At 36.8% G+C, this 24,595-nt stretch overlaps 1 protein-coding gene across 2 annotated transcripts in view; it reads right to left on the reverse strand.

Moving 5' to 3' along the window:
• Positions 1-7,588: 7,588 nt before the first annotated feature.
• The window catches only part of MAP3K2 (mitogen-activated protein kinase kinase kinase 2), an 87,558-nt gene continuing 70,551 nt past the window's right edge, over positions 7,589-24,595 (reverse strand). For both annotated transcript variants that reach the window (XM_028101253.2, XM_028101252.2), the window contains exons 15-17: positions 22,807-22,936; positions 17,360-17,537; positions 7,589-16,646 (exon numbers count right to left, since the gene is read on the reverse strand). In XM_028101253.2, the coding sequence (XP_027957054.1) occupies positions 16,421-16,646; positions 17,360-17,537; positions 22,807-22,936 (534 nt within the window). In that variant the 3' untranslated portion in view covers positions 7,589-16,420. The remainder of the gene's footprint in view (positions 16,647-17,359; positions 17,538-22,806; positions 22,937-24,595) is intronic.

Genomic DNA, 24,595 nt, shown 5'->3' on the forward strand with positions numbered 1-24,595 from the left:
GTGGTGTGCTCTGTGCCGGAGCCCGTTTTTCGCTCCTATTCCTTCCTGTAGTCAGTCAATGAAGTATTTATTGAGCATGTTTATGGAAGCCCAGGCACTGTTTTTAGCCTCTGGGGTAGGACAGTGAACAAAGTAAGGCCCTGGCCGCCTGGAACTTAAATTCTGAAAGAGATGTGGGCCGTAAACATAACGGCGTTAAGAGCTCCAAGAACAAATAAAACAGGGCCCAGAGTGACAAGCAGTGCCATTCTAAATAGAGTGACCTCAGAATGCCTCTCTGTGGGGTATCTGGGTAATGGACACTGGGGAAGGTATGTGTTGTAATGAGCACTGGGTATTACATAAGACCGTACCCCTGATGAATCACCTGTACCCCTGAAACAAATAATACATTGTTAAGTAATTGAATGTAAATTTTTAAAAATGAAAAAAATAAATCAGGAGAGTTCCCAGGGGGGGAAAAATGCCTCTCTCGAGTGACATTATTCGAGCAAAAGTTCTGAAAAAGTGAGGCAGTATTCTACGTAAATCGCAAGGGAGAAGCTGTGTGAGCCTAGGACTCCACCACACAGGTTTGACCTCTAACAGGAAGATGAGAGGAGAGCAGTGTGGCTGCAAAAGTGGGGGAGAAGACTTAGTACCCAGTACTGTACATGTAGTTTAGTGGTTCTCAAAGTGAGGTCCCCTGGCTGCATCAACATCAGACAGAAACGTTCTAACTGAATAGAGGCACGAATGCAAAGTATCAGGCCCCACCCTAGACCTATTGAATCAAAACTCTAGGGACACAACAGTCTTGTTCACAAGATGCTGAATGATGGTCAGGTTTGAGAACACTGATGTAGAGCCTCGTAGGCTATTGCAAAAACTTTGAATTTTATTCTGAAATAGGAAACTGCTAGAGATTTTTGAGCAGATAAATGACAATCTGATTCAATATTAAAAAGTCAATCTACACTAGCTGCTGTGTTGAAGATAGCCTTTACAAGGTCACGGGCAGTGATTGCAGCACTCCAGTTGAGAAATGCTGGCTTTACCAGGGTGGTAGGGGTAAAGGTGATGAACAGTGGTTCCAGTCTGAATGTATTTTGAAAGTAGAGTGGGAGTTGCTGACTGACTGGATATGCAAAGTGAGATAGAGGAGTAAAGGATAACTCCCAAGATTTTTGGCTTCGGCAACCGTAAAAATGATGTACCTTAAAGAACGTACAGGTTTGGAGGGTGGTTCTAGACATACTGAATGTGAGTGGCTGTATTAGTCCACTTGAGTGCCATAATAAAATGTCACAGACTGTGTGACTTAACAGAAATTTATTTTTCCACAACTCAGGAGGTTGGAAGTCCAAGATCAAAGTCCTGCTCTGTTCCTGGCTTGCAGATTAGCACCTTCTTGCTTTCTTGCTGTGTCCTCACTGTGGGGTTGAGGGAAGGGCAAGAACTCTGGTGTCTTCCTCTTCACATAAGGACGCCAGCTCTTCCAGATTAGGGCCCCACCCTTATGACTTCATTTAAATTTTATCACTTCCTTACAGGTTCTGTTTCCAAATACGGTTCACAATTTCAGTTAGGGCTTCAACATACGGGTTTTGGGGAGAATACAATTCTTCTGTCCATAGCAGTGTGCTAATAGACAATTAAATAAAATGTCAAGAAGGCAGTTGGATGTAAGCCTGAAGCTCAGGGACCTAGAAATATAAGTTCGGGAATTGTCAACATATGTATGGTACTAAGCTCTAGAACTGATGGAGGCTGCCTAGGGAATGAATGTAGGTAAAGAAAAGTTTGGGATACATTTTATAGTGAAGAAGCTGGAAGGTGGAGAAGTGAGGCAAAACCAGTCAAGGAGCAGAGAGGTAACGAAATGAGGAGACCTGGAAGTCCTGCTTTCATTTGACAGCATTTCGGGGTAGAGGAAGTGATCAGCTGTATTAGCTGCTGCTGATCAGCTGAGCAAATTGAAGACTGAGATTCAGCCATAGAATTTGCTATGTAGAGATCAGTACTCTGCTAAATGGCTTTCAGTAAATTGAAGTATTGGTCCCTGCTCTAAATGAATTTCACTCAAGAAGTAGAGGAACCATAGCTTTAAAACTGGATTTTCCACTTTTCGATTTTCCATCTGGTTCAAATACTACATGCCATGTAAAAATCTTGGAAAACAGAGAAAAGCATTGCGAAGGCTATTTATTTTTTTAAGATTTTATTTATTTATTCATGAGAGACAGAGAGAGAGAGAGAGAAAAGCAGAGGGAGAAGAGATCACGACCTGAGCCAAAGGCAGACACCCAACCATCTGAGCCACCCAGGCACCCGCGAAGGCTATTTAAATCATACATAATAAATACCACCCCTAGCTATTTACATTTTGGGTTATTTTCTTCCAGGCTTTTTTTTTTTTTCCTGCAAGTAAGTGTTTTTATACCATGAAGATGTTATTTGGACATATGATTTTATAATCCTAACAAGCTTTTTTCACCCTTTGTTAGAATGAGTGTTTAATGACTTTAATTTTTCATGGTATCACAATATCATGATTTATTTAGCCAAGCCCTAATTTGGGGGCATTGGAGTAGTTACAATTTATCCTATTATATAAGTAGTTCTGTGATGAGTATCATCGGATATAAATCTTTAACTGTATCTTAGATTATTTTCCCAAGTCGAGTTTTGAGAAATAGAAATACTGGGTTAAACATATGGCCTTTTTAAAGTTCTCACTGCCAAATTTGCTTAATTTTAGTGAAGGAAGTGATGAGGAAGAATGGCTAATCTAACATTTTCATAATTAAAATATTTTGTGAACTAATATTTCACAAGAATACTCAATGGGAAAAGCATAATCTCTTCAGTAAGTGGTGTTGGAGAAACTGGATAATCACATGCATGATGAATGAAATTGGATCCCTATTTTACACTACTCGCAAAAATACTCTAAGTGGATTAAAGGCTTAAATATAAGATCTGAGACCATATAAAACTCCTAAAAGAAAACATAGGGGAAAAACTCCTTAACATTGTTCTTGGCAACAATTTTTGGATGTGATACCAAAAGCACAAGCAACAAAGGCAAAAATAAATAAATGGGACTACAATAAACTAAAAAGTTTCTGCATAGCCAAAGAAACAATCACAAAATGAAAAGGCAATTTATGAAATGGGAGGAAATATTTTCAAACTATATATTTGATAAATGGTTACTATCCCAAAATAGATTTTAAAAACTCAGTAGCAAAAACTCAACCCTATAGCATAAAAATAAACAATCCAATTTAAAAATGGGCAGAAGAACTGAATATTTTTCCGAAGAAGTCATACAAATGGTCAACTGACACATGAAAAGATGCTCAACATCACTAATCATCAAGGAAATGCAAATTAAAACCCCAATGAGCTATCACCCACACCTGTTAGAATGGCTATAAGATATAACAGATGTTGGCAAGGATGTAGAGAAGAGGGAACTCTGGTGCACTGTTGGTGGGAACATAAATTAGTGCAGCCACTATGGAAAACAGTATGGAGGTTCCTCAAAAAATAAAAAATAGAACTACCATATGATGCAGCAATCTCACTTCTGGGTATTATTCTAAGGAAATGGAAACAGGGTCTCAAAGAAATATCTGCACTCCCATGTTTACTGCAGCATTATTCACTATAGCCAAGATATGAAAACAACCTAAGTGTTTGTCAAGGTATGAATAAAGAAGATGTGATATATATATATACATACACACTGAAATAGCCATGAGAAAGAGGAAAATCCTGACACTTGTGACAAAATGGATGGACTATGAGGGCATTATGCTAAGGGAAGTCAGATGGAGAAAGACAAATACAGTATGATATCACTTATAAGTGAAATCTAAAAAATATCTGGACTCATAGAAACAGAGTAGTGGTGGTTACCAGAGGCGGAGGGGGTGGAGGAAATAGGGAGTTGCTGGTCAAGGAATAATATTTCCAGTTAGAAAATAAGTTCTAGGGAGCTAATCTATAGGATAGTGATTATGGTTAATAATACTGTATCATAGGCTTGAAAGTTGCTAAGACGGTAGATCTTAATGTTCTCACCAAAATAAAGAAATGGAAGCCATGGGATATAATGGATAATGCTTTGGTGGTAATCGTACTGCAATATATAAATGTATCAGGTCAACAGATTGTATTTCTCAAGCTTACATAATGTTATATGTTAATTATATCTCAATAAAGCTGGGGGGGTATTTTGTAATATGCAAGAACACCCACATTTATCATAGAAGTTTAAAAATTACATATAAGCAAAAATAATAACTACTCATAACTGCACCACTTGAGTGACATATATATCCTCCTGATATTTTTTCTATTTTTTTAAAGATTTTATTTTTTTATTTGACAGAGAGACACAGCGAGAGAGTGAACACAAGCAGGGGGAGCGGGAGAGGGAGAAGGAGGCTTCCCACTGAGCAGGGAGCCCGATGCGGGCCTCGATCCCGGGACCCTGGGATCATGACCCGAGCAGAAGGCAGACGCTTAATGACTGAGCCAGCCAGGTGCCCCTTTTCTAACTATTTTTAAGTAAAAAGTGGGATCATACTATACATCTCATGTAACTTGCTTTCTTTTAGTCAGTAATAATATGTGGTGAAGAGTTCCATTGTATGGATATACTAGTTTATTTGCTCAATCCCTGTGACGGTTCATTTTGTGTGTCAACCTGGCTAGATTATGGTGTCCAGTTGTTTGGTCAAACACCAGCTTAGATGTTGCTATTTAGTTTTTAGATATAATTAACATTTACAAGCAGTAGACTTTAAGTAAAGCAGAATATCTTCAATAACGTGGGTGGGCCGCATCCATTCAGGGAAGACCCCAAGAGAAAAACAGGTTTCCCAAGGAAAAAGGAATTCTGCAACGCAGAAGTTTGCCTCTCTGGAGAACCCTAGTACAGATTTTGGTAAAGGGAAGTGGGATGCTAGGGAGCTAGGGAATATGGGACCTAGAGGGTGTTATTGTCTGACAATAAGTCAGACAGAAAAAGACAAACCCCTTATGATTTTACTTATATGCAGAATCTGAAAAACAAAACAAATGAACCAACAAAAACAGAAACAGACCCATAAATACAGAGAACTAGTGATTGCCAGAGCAGAGTGGGTGGGGTGGGCGGGCAACATAGTTGAAGGGGATTAAGAGGCACAAATTTCCAGCTATAAAAAAATAAGTCCCAGGAATGAAAAGTCAACAGGGAATATAGTCGATAACACTGTAATAACTCTGTATGTTGACAATGGTAACTACACTTATCATGGCGAGAATTTCATAATATATAGAATTGTTGAATCACTATGTTGTACACCTGAAATGTATATTTTCTGTCAACTATATTTCAACTTTAAATATTTTTAAATAAAAATGTGGGAGTGGCTTTAGAATTGGATAATGGGTAGAGGATGGGGGAGTTTTGAGACGCAGGATAGAAAAAGCCTAGATTGCCTATTGATAGAAACACAGACATTAAATGTGATTCTGGTGAGGTTCAGAGGGAAATGAGGAAGATGAATTGGAAACTACAGGAAAGGTGATCCTTGTTACAAAGCGGCAGAGAACTTGGCTGCATTGTGTTCTTTTGGGTGGAAGGTAGAACTTAAAAGCAATGAAGTTGGATATTTAGCAAAGGTTGAAGGTGTGGCCTGCTAATAGTAAAATGTGAGAGGAAAAAGATAAATTGGAGAAGGAATTGTGAAGCAAAAAGGAACTAGAATTTGAAGATTTGGAAAATTCTCAGCCTATCGGTATCGCAAATAATGAGAAAGTATGCTCTGGAGAAAACACAAAGGCTGTGGCTGGACAACCATTTGCTAAAGACATTAGGCTTGTGATCCATGGACCCAGTAAACTATCTCAGCAGAAACGCTGATGGCTTGGAAGGGGACAGAAATGGGATGAAAAGCAGGCTGTCAGACTTTTGTGATTCTGTAGGCAGGAAAAGAACTGATAGAACTATTTTGGCTGTAGACATGTTATCCTTCAAGAAGAGGGAAGAATGATTTGAGGGCAGCTCAGAGGCCCCCCAGAGGGGACAGGCCCAGGATGCAAGTCTGCTGAGTCTTTGGGCCATTCCTTGGTTGTGAGGGGCAATGTCACCACTCCAGCAGGCTCCTTAGAACACAGCATGGAGATTGTGAAGATTCTTCTCAAGTCTTAAAATCTAGTGGAACTTGCCCTGCTAGGTTTCATACTTGCTTGGGACCCATGCCCCCTTTTCCTCCTGACCGCTCCCTTCTGGAATGGAAACGTTCATGTTCTGGAAGCAGATCACTAGTCTGGTTTCAGAGGTTCCCAGATGGGAAGGAATCTTGCTCCAGCATGACTCTTACCCCAGGTCTTACCCATAACTGATTTGGATGACTTAAATGAGAGTTGAGTTGGTGGTGTGTAGATGAAATACTGGCCTTAGAGGTGATGCTAGAATGATGAAGACTTTGGGGGATGTTGGGATTGGCTGGATGTATTTTCCATGTGGGAAGGATATACATTTTTAGGAGCCACAGGGTGAGACTGTAATGGGTTTGTTTCACCCCAAGAAGATATTTTGAGGTCCTAATCTCCAGTACCTCAGAATGTGACCTTGATGGAAATAGGGTCTTTACAGAGGTAATCACGTTAAAATAAGGGCACTAGGGTGGGACCTTATCCATTATGACTGGTGAGCTTATAAAAAGGTGAAACACAGAGACACCACTACATGAAGATACTACTTACATTGCCATAAGCCAAGGAATGCTTTGGGGCTACCAGAAGCTAGAAGAGGCAAGGAAGGATTCCCTTACGGGTTTCAGTGGGAGCATGGTCCTGCTGCCACCTTGATGCCAGACTTCTAGCCTCCAGAGCAGAGACAATAAATTTGTTATAAGCCACCCACTTTGTAATACTTTGTTATAATAGCCCTTACTGTTGGGACATACACAGCCTCAATTTTGAGCTTTTATAGATAAACCTTAGCACATCTGGAATCATTTCCACAGGATTAATTCTTAGAGAATTGCTGGCTGAGAGGATATACAAGATTCTGAGGCTTTTGACTTGTATCACTAAGTTGCCTTCTATATGAAGATATTAATTTAAATGATCTCTAATACTGTGGGAGCATCCATTCCTTACACTCTGATAGGCTTTGTTTTTGTTCTTAATCACTGTTAATCTCTGATTTGGATAACTGAAGTGTCCATTATAAGACATGCCAGAGCGGGACGCCTGGGTGGCTCTGTCGGTTGTGTCTGCCTTTGGCTCAGGTCATGATCCCAGGGTCCTGGGATCGAGTCCCGCATCGGGCTCCCTGCTCAGCGGGAAGCCTGCTTCTCCCTCTGCCTGCTGCATCCCCTGCTATGCTTGCTCTCTCTCTCTGACAAATAAATTAAAAAAAAAAAAAAAAAAAAACACATGCCAGAACATGTTGGGTAGGATTACAGACATCTCCTGGGAAGATTTAGTTGCAATGTTTCCCAGGTCAGTCTGTTCTTGGTTTCCTAGAAAGTGATCAACTCAGGCAAAGGAGGGAAAACTGAGAACACAGTGTGTCCAACAGCAGATCGGGACAAATCAATCACAGTGGAAATAAATATCAGCTTTATTAACACTCAAAGTGCCATTCATTTATATTCATTCCAAAGTCCAGAAGGTTACTCAGAGTAAGCCTTTGCACCACAATCTTTCAAAAAATGAACATGTAAGAAAAAGCAATTTTCATTGTGCTAATTATTGCAGGCCTTCATGCACGATAAATCTAAACAAAGATGTGAGCCAACAATATACAAATTTCCATATAAACAAAGTCATTGATCACTAACAAAATATAAACATGGTTTCTTTCACATTAGATTAAAAAAAAAAGCTATTTACCAGCAAGAAAAAATAAGTACAAAAAATTGTAAAACTCAGAAATTTTATACATTTTTACAAGCACAATTTTGAATGAACAACACAAAGTCAAAATGTGCATGAAATGTGGCACATACCACACTGTATCTGGCTTCTGGTAGGTTTTTCTAATCATACCGGCTCCTTGTAACATAATACGCTTAGTGACATTCAACTTCAACAGTGGACTTTATTCCTAATACAAATAATTTTTACGTGGTACCGCATATTAAAAACAAGGTTTTCCTTAAGTACAATAACATTGTCAGATTGGAAATTAAATTTCCAATTCTTTTTCTGCCAGTTACTTAAAATACACAGTACAGTCTAAAGACACAACAATGTATGTTCAAATATTTCTAAACCAATTTATACTCAATTACAGAGGATCACAATATGTCAATGTACTGTTTTATAAATGTGGTCTGACTTTGCCCAGTAAGAGAAAAACTAAAAGTTGAAATCTTTAGGGTAGAATATAGGAAATATTCAAAAACAACAGGACAGGCGAACAGCAATTGAGATATAAAAAATCTTGACATCTCTTCAAGACAATTTAGTTTCTCACATTTTTTCATAGCTTTGAGAATTCAAAGGCCATTTTAATGGACAGTGTGTTTTTGCTACTGCTTTAAAACCTATTTTTCCTCTTAATTTGCATTTCACAGAATCCTCAAGAGAATTCAATGCCCTTCCTTGCAAGAGTATTTTAGTTGATATCTAAGTAAATTTGCATCCAATTCTGGAAATACAAATGCATTTTAAATGGTTAAAAACAAAATTAAAAAAATATTTTTGATCAGCCAGCTGAAAATATATTCATATAGTAAATAATCTCTCAGAAAGCTTTTATATATATTTAATTATTCTAACTAAACAGTACCCTTATAAAACAAGTTCATAAAAATGTAGAAGTGAAATGAAAGTAAGAAATTACTGGGATATATACATGTGCCTACAGACAGACAAAGACATCTCCACACACACCCCCTGATACGCAGAGTTACCAGCATACTTTCAACTTAGTCATGGATTTTAGAATACATATAAAATCAGAAAGTGATGTTGAACTCCTGAGTTCTTCAACAAAGATAGAACCATAGGTAAGTATACTTTGTAAAAGCAAGAAGGTCCATTTAAGTCAGTAATAGCAGTGCAGTTACTGATGGCTACATCTTGAAAGAAGTTAAAACAAAGACACAGACAGTAGTTCAATGCACGCATTCATGATACTCATACATCCATCAACAATTATTGGTCAGAGTAGTAAATCAGTGTACAAATTAAACATTTCCAAAAATGTGCAAAAGTCAACTTTGATAGGAAAAAAACACCTTTGTACATAATTATAAACTGCCCAGCATTCAACTGAGATTAAAAACGTTTACAGAGAAACTAATAGATTAAATATAGACACTTTAATGGCTACATTAAAAAATGTACATTAGGTCAAAGGGTAAATTTACAAATTGACAACCATAGTTTGCAACAATTAAAAGTCTATTCTCAAATTTATCCAAGTTTACTTTTATTTACAATGATATTTGAATAAAAAGAACCATGTGAAATGTAAGAGATGTCAGACATTAAAAGTATTTTTGGTATTAACTCTTATAATATTTCAGAATGCAGGGTAGCAAATTTTAAAACCAATAGCAATAGAAAAAATGTAAACTTTTTACTTACTAATTAAGATTGTATTACAAACAACTGTTTGTTTTTAAAGAAGTATTCTTATCCGTAGACACTGTACTTGCACTTGAACAGGGTATATTGCAAGGGTTTGGCCCACTTTCCTTTGCCCATAAGCCTTTCCAACTCAAATATTTCCACTAGTCCTTTCTTCTTATTCCAGGTGGAAAGTCTTTGGAAAAATGAGAATATGTCAAATCCATTTTGGAGCCTAAGAATCTAATAGAGCTTAAGATGTGACTCTGTTACTTATCTCTTCCCTCCAAGTAATGCTTATGCTAAAATCACCACTAGTTACACGGGGTTTTTTTATTCTAAAAATATATAAATAAATGAACACAAAAGTGCTTTTCAGTATAGTCACAAACTTTACTGTTCTCAACTGGTATGAAGGGACTCAGAAATCCTTATGTGGGGACAAATTCTGCATGTATACTGGAGAGCAGGCTCTTCCTTACGTTCCAAAATGTTGACGGCACAAAGCAGACATCAGCCCATAACCTACTTTTCTTCACAGCTTTCCTAAAATGCCCCTCAAGTCAAACACAAGTTCATAAATGTTAAGACACTAGGAAGAAAGTATGCCACCAACCTGAGGCATCATATGTCAACATATATGTATATGCATTGATGGTCAAATGACAGTAAGATTGGCACATGTACAAGCTCAAATTTGTAACGTTTATGTAGTTCTGTAATAGTTGAAGTAAGTTCTGTATGTCTAAATGCAAACACTGAGCACCTGTCTTTTTACTTGAAGGATAGATTGAGATACAAATTCTACAAGTATCTGCTTTAACATGTTTATACCATTAGCTTACAGGTGGGCAGAAGTAACAGTGATAATCATTTTGGCTATGTGTGCAGGGAATATAAAAGCTTTGGTTTAAAGTGATTCCGATAATACAGATTGTAAATACAAACAAGGAGTCATCAGGCATAGGGAATAACAGTACTCACTGACTCAATGCCTTTGCTGTTATTAACAAAAATATCATATTACAATCAGTTAAAATGCATACTTATGAAAAATATGGAAGAGTTACATATGAGACTGTATAGAGGCAACAAATAAAAATTTATTCTCTTTAACTATGACTCCTCCCTCAGCTTTCTGAAACTGAACCATGTCTGCTCTATCACCAAGAAGATTCTCTAGACTCCCCTGAAAGCTCATCACCATCTACAGCTCTGAAAGGTGAGTATGGAGAGATGGCTGGCCCTGATACTTCCCATACCTATTATGGCATCCTGTCCAGACTGTGGCAGAAGTCAAAGCAAAGCTAAAGACAACTATGAAGTAGGAACAGTGGCTTCACAGCACGCCTTCCCTAGCCAACCAAAAAGAGGTATAAGACAATTTCCTTTTGAACACTTGGTAAGCTAAGGAAGCTTGTTTTTGTAAAGTCTGGAAGAATTTCTATTCCAAAGAGCTCATGAAGAACTATGCAAAATCAATTATTTTCTATTTCAGAATTATATATAAGCTCACTATTATACACACGTACAAATTCAATTTGAATCTACTTTTACCAACCAAGAGCTTGGCAATTTACAATAAATACCTTTATTAAACAATCACTTGTACTAGCTACTTGTGGAAAATGTGCTGGCATTCCTACCTGAAGACGATTACACTTATCCATCATTAGTAGGTCATACACATTTCAGTTGTTCTTCTAAGAACAGAGACTAATCTAGTTGAACATTCATACCTTTCCTTCCTTCCCACCCTTGCCCCAACTCCCACACACACACACACACACACATTCTCTCTTCACAGAAAAGTAAGCTAGAGCTTTAGTCAAAATGCTAGTTAAAAAGTAAGGATCAGAACTGCTATCCCTGGATTCCTTGCACATTGCCCTAAGTCTCATTGCCTTAACATTTGTAAACCATTTAAATTACCTCTTTAGGGCAAAATTAACCATTCTAGCTCTGCTATGAAAATCATAACTGAACCATGATATACAAAGAATTTGGACAGTGCCAATGTGATTGAAAGTCAAGTTACCAAACTGGAAAACAATTTGCTACGTCTCTTTAGAATTAGAATACCTCTTTCTATCCTTATTGTAGGCATTCACGTCTAGTGGAGACCGCAGTGTGTCTATCACAGACTAATGCTAATGTTTCTCTTTGAACATATATATATGTAAAATATGGACATACACACACACACACACACACACACACACATATGTAAAATAAAAAGAGGTAGAAAAGGGTAGGAGGAGGAAGCAGGCATTAAGAAAGGTTTATGGGCCAATATACAGTCCTAAGGCCAAATGAACTCTTGAAGCCTAGTGATTTTGGAAAAACCTTCACTGTGGTGGGTAACTTGAATTATTATTGATATAAAATAAAATTAAGGCATAAAGAGAAAAAGGCACTACCAAAAATGAACAATTGTTTTTCATTAACTTAATCTTAAAATTCAAATAAATATGAGCATTATATTTGTAAAAAAGCCAAACTTAATATAACAATAAGGTCTTAAGAAACTGTCCTGATCCTAGCACATGTAACACTATTGAAAGAATTCAACTTCTGTCAAATATTTTGGGCATTTTAATAATTTAGATTTAAAAAATTGTTTTCCCTTTAAAAGAAAAAGCAGGAAAAAACCCTCACTATGTTATGGGATATATGCCCCTCACCACTAGAATTGAGTAGGGGCTGGACTTTTATATAAGAGGGAGTCCTGAGACAGAGGCCGCCTGACCTATGGGGTCCCTCCAATTTGGGGATACTTTTAATCCCTGTTAATAGGATTTTAGTTTATAACAGCCAATGATTGCCCAAACTGGTTTCCCCTCATCTCATAAAAAACAATAACATTTTAAAACATCACTGAACTTTCAGAGTTAGGGTATGCCATAAAATAAGTCTATCTGTTTGCCCAGGTTCCTCCTAGACTATGACCTACTTAGGGATAAGTTAATCTAGTACCTGACATAATAAGCCACAATTATTGAATAAGCAAGTGAAAAAGATTCACACTCTTTAAAAGAAATTGATAGATTCCTCTATTTGACTGACACCAGGTGATTCTGTATCAAGCTATTGGTCTCTAGACCTCAAATGAAACCACTGGCACAGAGCTCTGCTGTGGCTCAGAGTTTGCATCTAACACCCTGGCTTTTGCATCCAAGCCTGGTCATCCCTATAAACTATCCAGATTTGATTTTCTTAGTGATTTCACATATCTTATAACCACTCCATCTCAGAAGTACTACAGACCAGACCTGACATATGTAAGAACTAAAGCAGCAGAGAGCTCTTGTAAAAAAAATATTTGCACCTTTTTAATGTACTTTCTATTGGGAATAAAATAAAGGCTCTCTCAAACTGAAAGCCAATTCAATTTACTCTGAAATAAGTTTTAACTTTTCTTTTACATTTCAGCCTGTGCATTAACATTTCAATCTCTCATATAATAAGGTTGACTGCCTTTGAGAACTTTCTAAGGCAATCGTCTTTAACCATTTTCAAGTTAGAAACATGTTTTGTAAAAGAGAAAAATGGAAAAATTTTCAAGATAGTCATACTGAAAATTTCAAAGTCTGTATACTTTTAAATACATTTTAAAGAATTACCAACCATCAAAATTTCCATTAGTCTTTATGATATTTTTCAACCCTTTTATTCAATACAGTTTGTTTGCAATGTAAAAGATCTTATATTTGGTCCAAGCCTAAGTCATGCCATTTTGAATCTCTCAAGGCCTAAGTAGAAAGATATTTCCTGAAAAGCACATGTAAGACTGCTAGTGAATCTTCTCCAGCACCAAAAAGTCTGCCACTATCAAAGCAGAATGCATTTTAAAGGCACAAAGTCAGCAGTCTGGCCATTTTCCAGCCTCAGCAAAGAAACATTACAGTATAGAAGAATCAGTTGTGCATTTAAAAAACAAAATACATTTAGAGTCATTTTTAAAAGTTCAAATTTCATTTGTTGATCCATACCATTAGAAAGAAAAAAATTGGAGTGTCATATTTAACTGCCCCTAATACTAATAGAGGGGTTTCCTTTCAAAGATTTTTTTAAAATTTACTTTTGGTCTTTCATACCTCATCCCACTTCAAGCTTTTTTCTTCTAGTAGTTCTTATATATATTAACTTTTATTGTCATTTTTGGTACCTTTACAACTTGTTTGAAATAAATTCACATCACATTTTATATAATAATTCTGTAAACTATTAGTCTACTTTTAAGTCTTTACATAAAGAACAATACTTTCCCATATTTTTCTTATAAAACAAAGGTCTCCTGCAGCAGTGTTAAAGTACAGGTGATTTTATTTTCCACAGCATTTAGAGAAGAAAAAGAGACTGGAAAAAGCAAACGGTTTTGCTTTGGGTTTCACAGCCCCCCCAAGATTTCTCCCTAAAGAGCATTTGTCTCATATTCTGCACTGCTGGTTACCCTGCCAGACCAAAAATGAGCTAAAAGGAAATCAAAACCACACAAGACAAAGGAATGAAGGAAAAGCCCACTGGTCCAGATACCATGATCTTGCTCAAGCAGAAGAGATGCCTTCACTCATAAAAGACAAAAGAAATTATAATAGATCCACATCCTTGGGGACTATGTTTATAGCACAAGATTTGGCAGTTGATTTTTAAGGGGGAGGGGCCACTAATTAATATTCTTCCTTGCAAGCTGCTTCCTTTGATCATAAAGGTATGGGAGAAGCTTTGACAACCATATTTGTGCTTTGACTTTTTCTCAGACTACCTAGTGGAATTTCAAATATTCCTACAGAAAATGCCAGATAGGACCTTGATACAGGAAACCAAGATCTACCTAACTTCAGAAACAACGTATTTTAAAAGAGTCCCTAGAAGAGCATACCTCTTAGCAGAAAATAAAATACCAGAGTCCCTTATGAATCCTATGAAAGGCTTCACATTTACGGCCTCCAGAAAGACTAATATTTCCTAACCTTTAAAAATAAAGTACTTAGCACTTGCTTTAATATGCTGAAGCAAACTGCAAGTAGCTAAATTACTGCATTATTCATATTTTTCAGTAGCAGAAATCAGAGATAGTGGGAGTTTCCCAGCTGCCTCTTTCCACTGGATGTCCTTGCTCTTGGTGGATATGTTACACTAGAAATACCTGGCAGTTTTAAACCTTCCTATAAAATAGTTAATAGTTTGTTTTGATATGCTTTTCTTTTCCCACAATTATGAACTGACTTTTGAGGAAAGAATATATACAGATGGCTGGGTTTAATAGGCTCCATATTTAAATTCATTTTGTTTCTACAATGGAAGTTATTGATTTGGGTGTAATACACAGCTGGTAAGGAAAGGATTGCTATTTGATGTTTGTTGAGATTGTTCACCCTTGACTTGAAGTAGTGGTATCTGCTCCTGTAAAACCCTTATTTTGCATTGCATCATTTTCTCTCTGAAATTTACTTTTAGCAAGGAATCTACTCTGTAAATGGCTATTTTCAGTTTATAACTGGGGCTGGTCTTTGCATCAGGTTCTCAACTTCGGCATTTTCAACATTTTGGTCAGGATAATTCTTTGTTGGCAGAGGGGGATGCTGTATTTGTATAGTGTAGTTTTTTTGGCAGCATCCCTGGCCTCAAGACTACCCAATGCCACTAGCATCCTTCTAGTTGTGACATGAAAAACTGTCTCCAGGCATTGCCAAATGCAAAGCAAAATTATCCCCACCCAACACTGGTGAACCACTATTTTACACAGTAGCTATTTTTTGAGGTGCTTTAGTATTCTGTGATCCCAAGAATGAGGATTTTTATCTCATGACACTAGCTTTAACATGTGGATACCCCAAGTTAAATTCTTAGTTCCCAAAGAATGTTATCTATGGTGAATCAGGAGTTAGAAATAGGAAGATATAGTATACATGATTTTGATTATTTCTCTTTTCCCTTAATTTTGGAACTTCCTCCCTCCAATAAAGACCATAGTTTAAAATATACTAAACAACATTTAGTTCTTCTTTTCATTATTTCTATTAACTGGCAAATGTGGATTCTTCTGCCCACACACTGGATTAGAGCAATCTCTTTTTGCCTTTTAATTTGGATTTGCTCACTGACTTCCCATATCTGCTTTACTCTAAAATAGTATTTTTTTTTTTTTTAAGCAGAAAGCTATCCCTCAAGGTTTACAGATTCCAGTAACATGGATCTATTATAGTGTATTTGCTTATTATACTGGTTAGGATTAACAAATAAACATACCTCTTAGAGATTCGTATTTTATATCAAGATTCCTACTGAGCAAAAAGCTTGGTAGACAGAGGTTAGATCTAAAGAATACAGATCTAAGAAGGAACCTATATTCTTTGAGTACCTACCCTAAACTCAAGTTTAGGGCTCAACCCCACAAATGAGGACCTATTTTAAATACTAATCACTAAAAACTACAAATCATACATCATTTTCTTCTCCTTGTTTTCCATGTCTCCCCATCACCACCAATCTGTTAGTGACATGGGGAAAGACTCTACAATCCTTAGGTATTCTAAATGATTTGTTTGTACTAAAAAGAGCAACTATGTACTAAAGTGCTTTATCTCTCTGAACCACATCAGTACATTATAAAAAATTAAAAAAAAAAAGGAGTTTCAAGTTCTTATAAGGGAAAAAAAAGATTAAATATAAAAAATTTAGGTTACTATTATTATTAAACAATTTAACCAAGAATCAAGAGAAATACTTTCCCTCTTGTCTTTTTTTCTCCCCATCTCTCTTTTTTATAAAAAAGAAAAGTGCAGTCAGAGAGAAGGTGAATGAATTGATGGGAGCTGGGTAGAGGCACAGGAGAGGTTACTGGCTGCTAGTGATAATGCACAAACATGTGCCTTAACAGTTCATCAGCTGAAGGTCTCAGTTTGGCCTCTATGAAGATCCGTTTGAGGAAATCTCGAGTATAGTCTGAGACATGAGGTGGCAGCTTTGGGTTTGTTGGCTGAGTGGCGATTTTAAAGATGGCAGCCATAGCTTCAAATTCTGCCCAAGGAGGCTTTTCAGTTAGCATTTCCACCACAGTACAGCCCACACTCCTAGGGGGGGAAAAATTACACAAATAGTATCATCATGAAGGAAAGCCACTTAACTACAACATGAGAAACAGAACTAAAGTCCATTTACATTAAAATACAACTTGATTTTAAGTTTAAAGTTTCATTAAAAGGTTGTAATTATATAAAACTATAATTTAAACATAAAAATTCATGAAAATAAACCACAATTTAAGGACTAACTCAAATGGTTAGGCAAAGAACATTATTCAACTTATAATTTTTGCTTAAATATAATTCTCTAACTTGACATTAAATATAATTTTTTGTCTTTATCTTACAAAGAACACAAACGCTAGAAATTCCATTTGCCTTTAGATGCCTAAAATGAATATCTATTAAACACATTTTAACTTGGAAGTTATTAAGCAATTAAAGATTAACTGAATTACATGATACTAACAAAGATTAATAACTCTTAAAGTTCTTCAGGGAAATAAAACAAAGATAGTTTTCTAATGCTGGAATTTGCTTTAGATGAAATCCTTCCTAAAGAAAGGAAGACAGGTTCAAGAACTACATTTATTTAGCTAATCATTAAGCTACAAAGAGGCAAAATTAAAATAAAAGTAATCCTTATAATCCTGACATCCTGTTTCAAAAGTACAAAAGATCATTTAAATCTGGCTCAGTAATTTCCACTTTGGGTGGAATTATGTAAGGTGTTTTTAGGCAAACCTAGCATCAAAACCTACCAGATGTCTGCTTTTCTGCCATAGCCTTCTCCACTAATTACTTCGGGGCTCATCCAGTATGGTGTGCCTGTGACAGACTTCATCCCTGTCCCTGAAAGACAGATGGTTTGAAGCCGTTTGCTGGCCCCAAAATCTCCTAGTTTGACGTTGCCTGTTGAATCCCGCAGGATATTTGCACCTAAAAATATGAAAACATCCTCAATTCATTACTTTTATTGGCTATTTGGAATTAAAAAAAAAGAAAGGGCAAGAATTACTTAGACTCATCAGTCTGTCTCCAAAATTAGGCTGCTTTTTGTCTTCCCAACAGTACCTGGCATAATGCCAGTCACACAACCAGGGCTCATTAAGGACTTACTGCACAAACACTAAATTTTTAGAGTCAGCTGTGTGCGCTTTAGAACCTAAGAAGGTTCTCCCACTGAAATTTCAGGATGGGGCCAGTAGGAGGTAAGGATGACAAAGAAGAAAAAGGAGAAAAGGGCTAAGAATGTGAAGCTCAGAGAAGGATACAGAAAGCAATAGTAAGCTCTCGGCTCCGGTTTCTCTGTGACAAAGCAAGAAGCCCATTGCTGCAGCTTATTTCCCTGAGAAGCTAGCTTCTCCTTAGGAACTTCATGTGGGACCTTCATAATCAACAACTTCTAGCACTTTCCTCTCTACTGTAATTTAATGTTGGTTACATTTTACAGTTTTTCTTAGTATTGGATTTTGTTTTATACTAATTTTATTTCTCAATGTCTCTCTATATTTTAAATCTCTTCTAAGTAAGCTTTCAGCTTTCTGTTTTAAAATTTCATTTACTTTTATAATAAACTTTTAGTTTTATTTACTACAAATGGACCTTGATCACAGGGTATGAGGTAGTGTTTGCTGAACTCCACAATGAGTTGCTCTTCCCCAATTTCCATACTGCACTCTTCGGAAGTTCACTATGCACAGCCCACAATCAAGGTGTGAGGATTTATGCTCCAGGCTGAGTGGCTACAAAACTTATTTGTAATTATTCTGCATGGGACATTTGTCTCCTCTCTTGCATTTATTCATTCAACCTTTCATTTATATTAGTATGACCACATGGATATTTATTTTATACTCTTGAGTCATAATCAAATATTTTTTTGCTCAAGTTGTCCCAGCTTTGGCCATTGGGAGCTCTTTGTATTGGCTTCTGTGTCCCTCAGCCATACTCTGAATTACTGTGTTCCTGTTTGGTTTGGGTTTTTTGTTATTGTGGTTGTTTTTGAGCATTTTCTTACTTTCTGGCACTAAAAGATGCTCTGGGCTCAACTTGTGTATTTGCTGCACCAGTCCTAGAATCAGTCATTCCTCCAAGGAACCCTGGTTCCTTTTAGTGGAGAATGGTATCAGAAATCAAGATCTAGGTGCTAGATTCATTTATTTTTTATTCTCTCTTTTCCCTTTTATCACTTTTTTTGCCTATTATCACTTTTTGAACTCAATCTTTCTTCTGGGATTATAAAGGTGGTTTCCGTCTTACATAAATTATTTTTATTCTCAGTCTTCTATAACCTTAACCATATTTCAAAAAAAAAACCTTAATTGTCCTTTTATCCTTTTTTTAATGGCCTCTAAGAAGTAGAGTGACTAGTAGAGAAAATCTGCATTATAGAACAGAAAGAATGTAGACTGTGCATCCCCACCATGGGCTTCTGTACTCGTCTTTCTGTTCTCCCAGCAAATTCCTCAGCCTAGTCAACGATGGCTCCCAAAAGCCTCTCTCCAGGGGAGGGTCCTGGATCCATTCTCTGCATGCCATAAGCCTAAGCGTGCCATGGTACCAGACCCTCAAAAAAAGCACTGCCTAATTAACATCTCCCACCATCTAAAACTTACAGAAAGATTCTGTCAAAAAAGCCATTGCCTGTAAAATATTTAGCCAAAGGAAGGACAACAAACAAACTAGTTTTTTCTGTCTATGAGCTGGTAAGGAACAGTCCTGGGCAGGTCACAGACTGGGAGAGCCATGAAATAATCACCAGTGGTGAACCAATGCCTACTCATATGAAGGTATGAAGAGAAAATGTATAGCCAAGCTCCCAAAATAACTTTTAATTTTTTAAAGCTCATTTTAACTACATTAAAAGCTTTTAAGGAGACTTTTCAAACATACAAAAGCAGACAGGATAGTGTATGTACCCATAACCCAGCCCCAACAACCATCAGGACAACTGCTAGCCACTCCCTCCACCCTCTCAAATTATCTGAAGCAAATTCAACACATTATGATCAACAAACAGTCTACTACATGTCTTTAAAATATAAACTTATTACACCTAAGAGAATGGACAATAACTCCTTAGTATTACTAAATATATACTATCTTTTAGCATTATTTTAAAGATTTTATTTATTCATTTGAGACACAGAGATAGAGAGAGAGAGCATGAGCAAGGGGAGAGGCAGAGGGAGAGGGAGAAGTAGGCTCCCCGCTGAGCCAGGAGCCCGATGTGGGGCTCCATCCCAGGACCCTGGAATCATGACCTGAGCCGAAGGCACACGCTTAACCATCTGAGCCACCCAAGCGCCCCAATATATACTATTTTTAACATTTAAAAAAAAAATCAGAATCCAAATAAAGTCCATACATTGAGACTCATTGATATATATCTTTTAAGTCTTTCCTAATAAATTCCCTCTAATCTCTTTTCTTTATAATTTATGAAGAATCTAAGTTGTTTCCTATAGCTTTCTTATGGTCTAGATCTTGCTGACTCCATCCCAAGGAGTCATTTAACATGTTCATCTGTCCTATATATGTTCTATAACTCAGTAGCTGAATCTAGAGGCTTGATCAGATTCAGGTCCAATTTCTTTAGCAAAACTACTTACATAGATGATGTATTATTCTACAAATAGGAAGTACATAATGCTGGACTATCTCTGTTTTAGTGATGTCAGCAACTGTTTATATCTAGTACTTATATCTGTTAATTCCTTAGTGGTTACAAAATGGTACTATTCTATTACTCCTTTTTCATTTGTTAGCCAACATATTTCTATAAAGGTAAGTTTCCTATCATCTAGTATTTAGTCCTCCGTAGTACAGTTTGTAACACAAAAGCAGAGTAAAGGAACCCTATTATGAAATAACAAGTTGGTTCCCTAGCAACAATGATCAATTAGTTTTTATCCTTTTTTAAAATTCTTTTTATTTATTTTTTTTTTTTAAGATTTGAGAGAGAGAGAATGAGAGAGAAAGAAAGCACATGGGGGGGGAGGGTCAGAGGGAGAAGCAGACTCCCTGCTGAGCAGGGAGCCTGATGTGGGACTCGATCCAGGGACTCCAGGATCATGACCTGAGCCGAAGGCAGTCGCTTAACCAACTGAGCCACCCAGGCGCCCTTAAAATTTTTTTTAAAGATCTTATTTATTTATTTGAGAGGGAGAATGAGAGAGAGAGCGCACAAAAGGGGGGAGGGTCAGAGGGAGAAGCAGACTCCCCGCTTAGCAGGGAGCCCAATGCGGGCCTCAATCCTGACACTGACTCCAGGAGATCATGACCTGAGCCGAAGGCAGTCGCTTAACCAACTGAGCCACCCAGGCACCCAGTTAGTTTTTATCTTAAGTTTCATTACGAACTCATGGGTTTAAACTTTAAAAGCAACCAACTATCTTTCCTTCTCCCTCACCATTTAAAAAATTGCACAATGAAAAAAATAAAAGTAAAAATAAAAATTGTACATTACAAAAATTTGGGAAATACAGAAAAAGTAAAAAGTATGCAAAAGAAAACAACCATCACTCATCCTGCCATTTGGAAATAATCACTGTTAATTATATGGAAATTTTTCTTCTAGGTCGTACTTTAATTTTGCAAACTTGAAATCATATTGCATATCCAGTTTTATATCTTGTTTTTCTCTTACAAATCTATTTGCCCTGTAATGCTTTTAAATCTGCTTCCTTCCAGCCTCATTTACCAGAATCGTTTATCACTCTTTCTGGCAAGGTTAGAAGAGGACCCCCTGGGGGGTTGCTGCCCTCAGTTCCTTTACCTTTTCTCATTATGAAAGCTAGACAGAAACTGGCTTGAACAGAAATTATTCCTAATAGAATATTCACAATCAAACAATTTCCCTATGTGGTTCTTTAAGCTATCAGGTTTTGTACTTGACTAGTGAGGTCTGCCTAAGCTGGGGAGGTCTTGAGGTGAAAGTTTCCTAGTTCTTTTAGATCATGAGCCCTGTCCTCAACCTCCCAGACTCACCAGCAAGTTCCACTCCATACAAGCGATCTGGCTCGGGCATTTTGCAGCAGATTTTAGTTCATCACTAGAAACTGGGAAAAAATGTTCTCTTTGGCCTGAATATGACCATATTTATGATGTGACACTACTAATAGCCTACTGCTGCCTGGAAATCTTACTGATAATGTACATTTAACATATACTTTGTATATTATATTATATGCTGTATTCTTACAATAAAGTAAGCTAGAGAAACGAAAATGTTAAATAAGGAGAATACATTTACAGTACTGCAGTTTATATATAAAAAAAAATCTACAAATAGGTGGACCCACACAGTTCAAACCTGTGTTGTTCAAGGGTCAACCATATATGTGTGTGTGTATTTATTCTTACTAAGTGATTTTTAAATGTGGGTCACAACCCAGTATTTACAGAATCAGACCTTTGGGTATACTCTGCAATACAAAGTTTTAATCACTCTTGAATTTGAAGCACCTCCGCCAACTGCTTTTGTCTCACGTCATGCATTTCCCTTACATACCTGCTCCCTTACAGTTGAGTTTCTGAGTTTTAAAAAGTGAGTTTAACTGAGTTGGAGTTCATCAAAGCTCAGGCTTGGCCTCTCTTCTTCCCTCTTCTTATTCTCTCCCTAGGTAATGACATCCATTCCCATGGCTTTAAAAATGATCTCAACATAAAGTATATCATCAGCATAGCTAACTTTTGAGTGTTTTCAAAATACAATGTTTTAAGCATATTATATACATTAACTCATTTAATTCTTACAAAAACCCTACGAGTTTGTAGACACTATTATTATCCTCCTTAAAAATGAGGAACTGAGGCAGAGAGATTATGTGTCTTCTCCAAGGTCACACAGTGATGGATAAAGCCCAAATTCGCATCAGGTCAGCTGATGTCAGGGCCCCTACTCTTAACCACTATATTCTAATGCCTATGTCCTATGTACGAAAACATGTTTTCATTTTCATGATCATCTGAACTTTACTGATTCTGTGGACCCCCCACATATGAGCTACCCACTTGTAGAGATGTGAACATCAGGACAAGTCAGAATATTGACTGTGTCAGTGAGAAAGCAGAATTGTTTCCTAAGGTGTTTTAAAGGTAGATGTAGTAATTTAAATGCTAAATTTCTTAATCATGTCACTAGTTTCATTCAGATTCACACAAAAAAAACTGTACTTGAAATAAAAAATAGCTCATTACTTACCTTTGATATCTCTATGAACAATCATATTACTGTGCAAATAATGTACGCCCTCCAGAATCTGACGGGTGTATTTCCTAGTCACATTCTCAGTAAGAGCTCCATATGCTTTTAATTGGTCCTTAATTGAGCCCTAAGATAGGAAAAAAAAAGAAAACTATGGTATGGTTTGAAATGAAAACTACTATTAAATATTTTTAAAAGGATCTGTAGCTTATGAGTGGGAGGCTTTAGCTGGAGAGTACAGGAATTCTCAGTAAGGACATTACAGGCCATCTAATTTAACATAAACTCTACTATATTCCCTGAATACAACTTTGGAAGAATATGGTCATAGCTGAAAGAAGCCTTCAAACTATTTTTTGACTAATGCCCTTGTTTCCATGACTAAGTTGGTTCTAACTATCTCTTGTTCCTTGCAATCGTGTTTTTTAAAATCTTGCTTTTTTTTGCCCTGAATATATTTTTGTTTTTCCTACTTGCTCTTCTCAATATGCCCTACTTGAATCTTATTTATTTTGTTTGATAACTGCTACTTTATTTCTCAGGAGAAAGAATGGATATGACTAAAAAATCAGAACACATATGAAAGTTTTTCCTTTATATACATACTCAACATTCTAGTTCAAAACATGTAAAAATATATTAAAGAAGAATTTCAAATTTTCTTACATGTTTTTTAAGGCAAGATGAGATGCCATCTCTGAGAATGCTGAATCACTCTGAGGTGAGACACTGGCACTTGAATTTTGAAAAACCTTCCCTACTGTAGATTCCAACATACTAATTTGATGACTAATCACCACTTTAAAAGATGGGAATAAAATGCTTCCTGAGGGACAAAATCTTTTCTTTTAAACAGAGAATATATCCAAATGTTTCTGCCTTTCCTTGAGTTCTGGCCAATGGTGTACTATGTCAAATGAAAGTAGATCCTTAGACTTTACAGGTTTAACCTTTGCTGTTTCCACTATTCATGAGCAATTCCTGAAAGGAAAGCAAGATGCAATTCTGCTGACTCGAACTTGCAAACACATGTGTGGAAAGCCTCAGGCAGTCAAGAACCTATATGTCAATGTGGCTTGTTTGTTCAGTCTATTTATTGTGTCTCTACTTGTAGTAATACACAAAATAACACACCTAGAACTTAGCTGTCCAAATAATAAGCCCCCAAATACTTGTAGGCTGCAAAATGAGTGACAGACTTGAGGCTTTTCTGGACCTTGGGCAGTTGGGCCAGTGGCCTATAGCTGCTAACAGCTCCACCAGTGCCATCTATTTACTCCTGTGTACCAAAAAAACAGTAATCGTCTTCAGTGTGAACAAGCAGATTGGGTTGCAAAGTACTGTGCCAACAAAAAACTATGTGTGTGTGCATGTGTGCACGCATGCGTGTGTCAAAGAAATCAACTGCTAGTCCAGGGACTGAAACTAAAGTTATGGTTTTGTTCTGAAAGTAGTTCTAGATAAACTAAGGAAGAGAATGCTACCTTTGGGAAAACTGAAAAAGAGAGTAACAATTTGGGCAAAGCATGAACTCTAGGGCACAAAGAGATCCACCATACTAAATTTAATGAGAGAAATTATATAGCATCATTCACAAACTTCGACATTCAGTAAAGTCTAAGATCACGTATGTCTGGCCCATATTATGCCTGGGCTTGGCATATGTATAATTCATTTTAAGATTGTTGATGAACTATTATTAATTTAGTAAAATGATTTCAATGACAACCTATACTTTGAAGAGATAGTTGCCCTTACAAAACTAAGTAGAGCTAATGAGAAACAT

This window comes from Eumetopias jubatus, unplaced genomic scaffold (genome assembly GCF_037043125.1).
Source record: "Eumetopias jubatus isolate StellerSeaLion01/CBP00866 unplaced genomic scaffold, mEumJub1_p1.0 scaffold_3, whole genome shotgun sequence".
Taxonomy (NCBI): Eukaryota; Metazoa; Chordata; class Mammalia; order Carnivora; family Otariidae; genus Eumetopias; species Eumetopias jubatus.